The sequence below is a fragment of the Hylobates moloch genome, unplaced genomic scaffold (assembly GCF_009828535.3).
Source record: "Hylobates moloch isolate HMO894 unplaced genomic scaffold, HMol_V3 SCAFFOLD_7, whole genome shotgun sequence".
In the NCBI taxonomy this organism is placed as follows: Eukaryota; Metazoa; Chordata; class Mammalia; order Primates; family Hylobatidae; genus Hylobates; species Hylobates moloch.
The window spans coordinates 26,872,176-26,880,715 of NW_026652282.1; the positions used below are offsets into that span (position 1 = coordinate 26,872,176).

The following is an 8,540-nucleotide window of genomic DNA, read 5'->3' on the forward strand; positions in this document are numbered from 1 at the left end:
TGTCCCAGTGCAGATGAACACTGTGCAGAAACTAGCTGCTTTATATACATTGTATCCAGTGAGCTTCGGAGAAATAAGGATGATACTCCCTTAAGAAGAAATGATAAGAAGCCGCTGGGTACTCTGCACTGGGCTGGGAGAGTTAAGAGTCAATTTCACTAAAAGCAGCATTCAAATTAGGCTATCATGTACATAATTTGGAAAGCTCTAGGCAAGTTCTAGGTGTTTGGTGCTTGTTAATGAAAATAAAGGTGATTTAGATGGAAGTGACACTGGGAGGGAAGGAAGTTGTTAGTCCTTGACGCAAATATTAGGTGCGTTGTGTTGCACCTAACTGGAGAAGTCTACCTCACATTGAATAATTTATCATTTAATGGGGAAATATTAGTTGATTTTTCTTGCTAATCTGCATTTTGGCTCATTGGGTTTTCTTTCTTCTAGAATGCTGTATATTCTCTGACATCTGTTGGACTAAGAAAAAGCAATCGCAGTGGGATGGGTGGTATCATCAGAGTTCAAGTTAATCATAGGTAATAGCTGTCATGTTGAAATCTCAATACGGGCCAAGTATTATGCCAGGTGCTTTACATACATTAACCACATTTCACCAATTCCACGAGGAAGGGCTTATCAAACCTATTTCACAGATGCAGAGCCTGAGGCTCACAGAGTTTAGTAATGTGCCTGAGCTCACATAGCTGGTAAGTGGCAGGGCTGAAACCAGACCCCCAGTCTGGATTAATCTAGATCCCACACTGTTCCAGTCTTCCCATTCTGAGGCTAACCTTGTGTTGCTTCATTCATTTTTTCTCTCTATTTTTGAAAAATGTATCTCAGGCAATAAAAAGAAGGACTCTGTGCCCATACTATTGGGTCAAATATATTCCCTGACCAATACGAATGCCAAAATAAATGAGAGGCATAAATAAAAAAAGAAAAATAGTACCTGGTGTCAATACGTTCATCTACACATGCAATATCAGGTAATCTCAAAAGATCAAAAGCTCCCAAAATCACCCTGCACAGTCTCTTCCCTGTAGAAAATAAATCTGTCAGAACAGAATTTACGTGAGAATCTAAGTCTAGCAAGATGGAAAAGATCAGCATGTTTTTTCTCTGACAGCCCACTACCTGTCCTGGGGCTTCTGCCTTGTGCTTCAGCTTCCCCATCTCACATCACTCCTGGAACACGGCTCCTTCTCTGCAAGGTTTGCAGTAGAAAAACTGGTCACGTTTGCAGGGATGTGACATTTCCCAGAAAGCCTTTAATCAAAGAAGATCCCCAGTTCAGAGGACATGGGAAACCAATATCTCAGAATATATGAGGTTATGCATAGACTGGCTCTCATCTGCTCTCAGACCTAGAGAGCTCCAGACAGAACTGTCAGGCTGAGCATCCACTCATTTAATCTTCAGACCTTTCACGGACATGGCCTAAGAAGGTCAACTTCATGTCAGTAGATGGAGTTCAGCCTCTGATAGATATGAACGTGAGGACCCTGAATGAAGATGATGGAAGGACCCAGCCAGAACTGTGGGGTCCCAAAAAGTCCAGCTCATGCTGTCAGCCCTTCAAAGTCCAGAACAGCCCTGGCTAAATGTAGCTCACCACAACTTCCAGTTCAGAGGTTGGCAGAGGGTGAGTACCTTGATCTGATGGGAACAGCCTCAGGTGAGTGGAGGATGGAGTGCCCCAAGACTGGCCAGGTGTCATGGTGAGGACCCTGATGAGAAATAAGAGAACTGTTATAGGACAAACGGGTTTGTGTGTCAGCTGCAAAGTAACAGACCCACTATAATAAAATAGCAAAGTTTGCAGCAAAGAGTTTAATGATCGCAGGGTGCCAAGTGAGGAGATGAGAAGAGACTCTCAAATTCATCTCCCCAGGGAGTTCTGGGCTGGGATTTGCAAGGAGATCATGGAGGGTGAGAGGGTGGAGAACTGAGGTTGTTGATTCGTTGGGGTAAAGGGGATGAAATCATCAGAATGTGGAAATTGCGTTGCTTTTTTTTAGTGAGCTCCTGTGGGGTCCTTTGGACCAGCTGATGTCAGTAGGGTCCTTTAGAGCAGCTGGCATCAGTGGGGTCCTTCAGACCAGCTGAGTCATTAGAATCATCAGTATGCAGGACCTTAAGGAATATCTCAAAGAAAAAAGTTTCATTATGTTCAAATTGTTATCTATAGAGCAATTAAGGGGAACTAAAATCTAGTAACAGGATCTACATGATTCTGGGATAATAGGCGCCAAACAACTATGAGGAAGCAGGTCAGAGAGCAAGCTGACTTCATGATTAATGCTGAATGTTCTGCAAGCTTGGCTTATCTTCATTTATCTCCCTTCCCTCTTCCCTGATTAATTTTACACAGTTCACAGGGGCAGTTTCAAAACCACCCATCCCAGAACAGAGGAGCCCACAAATTCCACCAATGCCGTCACCCTTGGGGTGCCCAGAAGAGAATTATGAGGTGGAGAAATCCCATCAATATGCCTGGTGTGTTTCACAGAGGTGAAGACCTTGGACTAGCGGAAATGGCCCTAGGTCAAAGAGACAAAACCCACGCCCTAACAGGAATCAAGGTGAGGATCCTAAGTGTTATGAGGCGACTCTCCGCCTCGCAACACCAGCAGAGGGGGCCAAACAGAGCCCTTCGCCATTGTTAGCACCGAAAGGCCACAAAATAACTATCTCTGAGTCCCCTTCATACCACCTGTATAGTCTCGAGGAAGGAAGGGCCTTTGTCTGAAGAGGGTGACCCCAGTTGTGCAGAGAGAGAGTCTTGGCTTTCACGGGAATCATGGTGAGGACTCTGAGGGCGGATGAGAAGACCTCTCCCCAAAAGAGGCACATTCACAGAGCCCTGCCGCTGCTGTCAGGCCTGTGAGGCCCAGGCAGGGGTGGCCTGTGTGGCACGCTCAGATTTCCACGGTGGGGGCTGAGGGAGGTGGGGGTATTGTTTGGAGGCTGGCGGATTTGGGTCAGCACGCATATTCGTCCCAGGCTGCTAGATACTGAGGTGAGGACCCCTAGTGGAGACGTAGGGACCAGCAACGCTAGAACAGTGACGTCCAGTAGCGTCCTACCTCGGTCGTCAGCCCTCAGGCGCCACGGGCTGCCGGATGTGACGCATCCTGACTTCCGCTTTGAAAAAAAGACCCGAGCGGATGTGGCTCATCCTGACTTCCGCTTTGGAAGCGAGGACCCGAGCGAGTAGGAGGGGTGCCGCGTCTGGTCAGCCAAGGGTGAATTCTCAGGACTGGTCGGGAGTCAAGGTGAGGACCCTGAGTGTAAACTGAAGAGACCACCCCCACCTGTGACAAAGAGGGCCCCACTAAGTCCCGCTTCTGCATTTGGTCCTGAGAGGCTCCGGTAAAGCCGTCCGGCAGTATTCCACCGGGAAAGTTCCAGGGCAGGGGAAGGGTGGGGGGAGGGGCAGTCACGGGGGAAGGAGGCTTGGACACAGGGAATAGGCCTCATTCTGCACATAGGGTGGGTGTAGGGCCTAACTGAAATCAATTTGAGGGCCCTAAATGTGGACTGAAGAGAACATTTCTTACCCTTAATAAAGGTGGCCTCACTAAGTCTCGTCCCTGCAGACGGCTCTGGGAGGCCCCAGCAAAGCTGTGCCTGGAAAGTATCAGGGAGGGGAGGGCCTTGAACCTAGGAAGCAGTCCTGCTTCTGCTCATATGGCATCAACCTAAAACCTAATTGGGGTTAAGGTGAGGACTCTGAGTATTAATGCGTGGACCTCTACCCAAAAGAGGAGTCATGCTGAGCAGTTCCCAGGCCGAGGTGACACTGGGTTTTAGATGGTCCCAGGCTGAGATGACAAATGGGGAGCAACCTGACTTCCTCTCCAAGGACTAAAGAAGTTGAGGGCTACATCCAAGACCCACATCTGCTGCCAGCAATAGGAGGGTCAGGGCAAAGCTAGCAAGCTGAGATACTCTCTAGTTTCCTCTGGAGGTGGTCTCAGGGAGGTGAGGGTCTTTGTGTAATGGGGTAGGTCTAATACAGCAGAGAGACCCAGTCTCTAACAGGAAGCAAGGATGTGACACTGAGTGATGAGGAGGGGACTCCAACCAGAAAGAAGTGCCACATAGAGCCCACTCTTGTTGTCAGACCAGGGAGACCTGAGCATGTTGGCATGTTGAGTTGCACTCACTCTCCCCAGGACATCTCAGAGAAGTGAAGGACCCCATTAAAGATGGCAGCCTGGCCGGGCGCGGTGGCTCACGCCTGTAATCCCAGCACTTTGGGAGACCGAAGCGGGTGGATCATGAGGTCAGGAGACCGAGACCATCTTGGCTAACACGGTGAAACCCCGTCTCTACTAAAAATACAAAAAAAGTTAGCCGGGCGTGGTGGTGGGTGTCTGTAATCCCAGCTACTCGGGAGGCTGAGGCAGGAGAATGGCATGAACCCAGGAGGCGGAGCTTGCAGTGAGCCGAGATAGCGCCACTGCAGTCCGGCCTGGGCGAAAGAGTGAGACTCCATCTTTAAAAAAAAAAAAAAAGAGGGCAGCCTGAGGTCAGCAGAGGGAGGGTTTCCAGGTTGTGCCAGATGTTATGGTAAGAACTCTGAGGACTGCAGGGGGCTCCCACCCCATATTAGTGGGAGCCACACAATCCTCAGTACTGTCAGCTCTGAGAGACCCCAGGCAGAAATGTCAAGCAGAGGTGCCCATCAGTTCCCACTCAAGGGTAACAGGGAAATGAGGGTTTTGATCTGAGGGTGGTGATCACTTGTCAACAGAAGTAATGTATTAATTGGTCCATTCTGGCATTACTATAAATACCCAAGACTGGGTAATTTATAAAGAAAAGAGGTTTAATTGGCTCACAGTTCTGCAGGCTGTACAGGAAGCATGATGCTGGCATTTGCTCAGCTTCTGGGAGCAGGGCTCAGGAAATTTACAATCATGGCAGAAGGTGAAGGGGAAGCAGACATGTCACATGGCCAGAGCATCAAGAGGCCAGGGGAGGTGCTACACACTTTTAAATGACCAGATCTCATGAGAACTCACCATTAAGGGGAATGGTGCTAAACCATTCATGAGAAACCTGTCCTCATGATCCAGTCACCTCCCACCAGGCTCCACCTCCAACACTGAGGATTACAATTAGACATGAGATTTTGTGAGGATACAGATCCAAACCATATCAGGGAAGAATCTTAGACCCTCTCATGGGTCAAATTTAGAGGTTGAGTTGGGACTGTATGTGGGACCGTCTATCACAGGGCAGTTATCTGCCTGCCACAGCTTTTACTTTTGGGAAGACCACATTTGGTCAGATAAGGCCACCCTCACTTCCTCCTATGGGTTCTCAGGGATGTAGGCCTCAGTTCAATAAAAAGGAGAGCTGCTTTACCGGGAGTCAAATTGAGGAATCTGAGTGAGAATTCAAGGGACCACTGAACCCTTAACAGTGGAGACAGCAAAGAATCCAGTTCAACCCTTTATTTTCAGCCTTCGAAAGCTCAGGAAAGGGTTATCAGGTTTAGTATCCCCCTCTCTTTTTTATATAAGATCTGAGAGAGGTGAGATTCTTAGTCTGAAGGTGTAGCCACCACTCAGCAGAAGGGGGCTAGTGCCAAGCCCTACATGAAGCCAAGGTGGGGACCTTGAATGAGAGCTGAAGACTCTAATGATTCCAAGACATCAAAGACCCCACTGAACTCTCAGCACTGGGTGTCACTTGTCAGGGTGGTGGATTGAGGCACCCTTTCAATTTCTTCTCATGAGTTCCAGGGAGCTTTGAGGTGTCAAATTCACAATAGCGGAAGGGAGTGGCTCAGGCCCTGCCAAGACTTCATATGATAATCCTAAAAGTTAACTGATAAAACCCCAAACACCAGAAGACAGGAGGCCCCACTGCCAGTACCTCCTGTCACCAAGCCCAAGGCAGGGCTGACAGAATGTAGTCTGAAACTCACTGTAGGGGTTCTGTGGTTCTTCTCTGGTGTCTCAGGGGAAAGGCTGATGAGGACAACAGGGGCCCTGTGGCTTTCTAGAACAGTGCCTTCAGGGAAACTTGCAAAGGCAGGCTTCCTTCAATAAAGCTAAGATGGGGCCTTCCAGCTGAAGGTGCTCACAGATCTCATTCTCCCATCTCCAGGTATACTAACCACTTATTCTCCTGCCCACATTTCTTGGTGTACCCAGCCATCATGCCTCGTGGTCAGAAGAGTAAGCTCCGTGCCCGTGAGAAACGCCGCAAGGCCCGAGATGAGACCCAGGGTCTCAATGTTCCTCAGGTCACTGAAGCAGAGGGAGAAGAGGCCCCCTGCTGTTCCTCTTCTGTTTCTGGGGGTGCTGCTTCAAGCTCTCCTGCTTCTGGGCCTTCTGAGGCCCAGAAGCCTCAGAGAGCCTCAACCACTGCCGCTGTTGCGGCTGCAGGTGTTTCATCCACAAAATCTAAAAAAGGTGCCAAGAGCCGCCAAGGTGAGAAAAATGCAAGTTCCTCCCAGGCCTCAACATCTACTGAGAGCTCAAGCGAAGATCCTGTAACCAGGAAGGCAGGGATGTTGGTGCAGTTGCTGTTGTACAAGTATAAAATAAAAGAGTCCGTTACAAAGGGAGAAATGCTGAAGATTGTTGGCAAAAGGTTCAGGGAGCACTTCCCCGAGATCCTCAAGAAAGCCTCTGAGCGCCTCAATCTTGTCTTTGGCCTTGAGCTGAATAAAGTCAACCCCAACGGCCACACTTACACCTTCAACAGGGTAGATCTCACCGATGAAGAATCCCTGCTCAGTTCCTTTGATTTGCCCAGGAGCAGGCTTCTGATGCCTCTCCTGGGTGTGATCTTCTTAAATGGCAACTCTGCCACTGAGGAAGAGATCTGGGAATTCCTGAATATGTTGGGAGTCTATGATGGAGAGGAGCACTCAGTCTTTGGGGAACCCCGGAAGCTCATCACCCAAGATCTGGTGCAGGAAAAATATCTGGAGTACAAGCAGGTGCCCAACAGTGATCCCCCACGCTTTCAATTCCTGTGGGGTCCAAGAGCCTATGCTGAAACCAGCAAGATGAAAGTCCTGGAGTTTTTGGCCAAGGTAAATGGTACCATCCCTTGTGCCTTCCCAACCCATTATGAAGAGGCTTTGAAAGATGAAGAGAAAGCCGGAGTCTGAGCCAGAGTTGTAGCCAGGCCTTGCACTACTGCCATGGCCAATCAATCTCCCAAAGCCGAGTTTACCTGCTGTTCTCGCCCCCAATGAGGTCTTAGGCAGATTCTTTACTTTGTAATTCAAAAGGCCTGTTAACCTTTGTTCTTGTTATGCATGAATAACTTGTTGACTTTTTTTTTCTCTTTTTCAACTACTGTTTGTTTCAACAGGTTTATTTAGATTCAGAATGTAAATTTACAAATAATATAGATCACCCTGTTATTGCTGTTTTTCAGGGACAGTAGAAAGTGTTTTGTTTTTTGAGTGAAACAACTTGTTAATAAAAATCCTTAAATCACTTTTGTAATCCAGGACAAGAAAATGTGGCATTGGAATAGAAATATCTTTGGAAATGTGAAAGACCCCATAGTGAAATATTTGGGATCAGAAGCTAGAGAGGTAAAAATGGTCAATTCTTGGTTTACTTCATTTAATCTTTCTTTTCATAAAGATACATACCTGGATTTGTTTGTGTTATTCAAGAATGTGTGAGAAATTAAATCATAGTTAGTTAATCCTCTTGTTTATGGCTCTTACTTTAAATATTTTAATTGAGCATCTGTTCTTTGGGAGTCTTCCTGCTTGTACTGGGAATGTTTAGTCAAAGAAGATCAAGCTTGTGCTCGTGCAATTGTAGATTCTAGGAGAAGCTGTCATCATGGAAGAAGGTGAGATACTTCATAAAAAATAAAAGACAGGAAAAAGAAGTGATGAAAGCAATAGTTTTCATTGCTAAGCAGCATTTTGGCTGAATGTGGTTTTTCAGTCTTAGAATGTTGCGTATTCTCGACCGGGTGCAGTTGTTCACACCTGTAATCGCAGCACTTTGGGAGGCTGAGGTGGGCGGATCACCTGAGGTTGAGAGTTCGAGACCAGCCTGACCAACATGGAGAAACCCTATCTCTACTAAAAATACAAAATTAGCCAGGCGTGGTGGCGCATGGCTGTAATGCCAGCTACTCGGGAGGCTAAGGCAGGAGAATCACTTGAACCTGGGAGGCGGAGGTTGCCGTGAGCTGAGACTGCGCCATTGCACTCCAGCCTGGGCAACAAGAGCGAAACTCCCTCTAAAAAAAAAAAAAAGAAAAAAAAATGTTGCATATTCTCTGAGATATCCTGGATTTTTTTTTTTTTAATCTCAACCGAAAGGTTGGTAATGTCTCTGATCAAAATCATCGTAGTAATTGCCACTTCCTGATGTCTCAGTTGACGAGACAGGCACATTTGCATGCATTACATATATTCTGTCAGTACTACGAGATGGGGCTTATCAAACCCACTTTACAGTAAAGAGTCTGAGGCTCACTGAGTTTGGTAATTTGCCAAAGTTTACAGGGCCAATAGTGAAAGGGTTGGGATAAGCCTCCTG

At 47.4% G+C, this 8,540-nt stretch overlaps 1 protein-coding gene across 2 annotated transcripts; it reads left to right on the plus strand.

The window, feature by feature from the left end:
* The first annotated feature begins 3,179 nt into the window (after positions 1 to 3,179).
* MAGEB2 (MAGE family member B2) lies at positions 3,180 to 7,686 on the plus strand. Of its 2 annotated transcripts, none has more exons than XM_032756309.2 (2): positions 3,180 to 3,272; positions 6,168 to 7,686. In XM_032756309.2, exon 2 carries the CDS (start codon positions 6,173 to 6,175, stop codon positions 7,133 to 7,135), a length of 963 nt encoding a protein of 320 aa, XP_032612200.1. In that variant the 5' UTR covers positions 3,180 to 3,272; positions 6,168 to 6,172; the 3' UTR covers positions 7,136 to 7,686. The 2 variants fall into 2 exon arrangements, with proteins under 2 accessions (XP_032612200.1, XP_032612201.1); XM_032756310.2 differs by having other exon boundaries at positions 3,202 to 3,272; positions 6,121 to 7,686.
* The last annotated feature ends 854 nt before the right edge of the window (positions 7,687 to 8,540 follow it).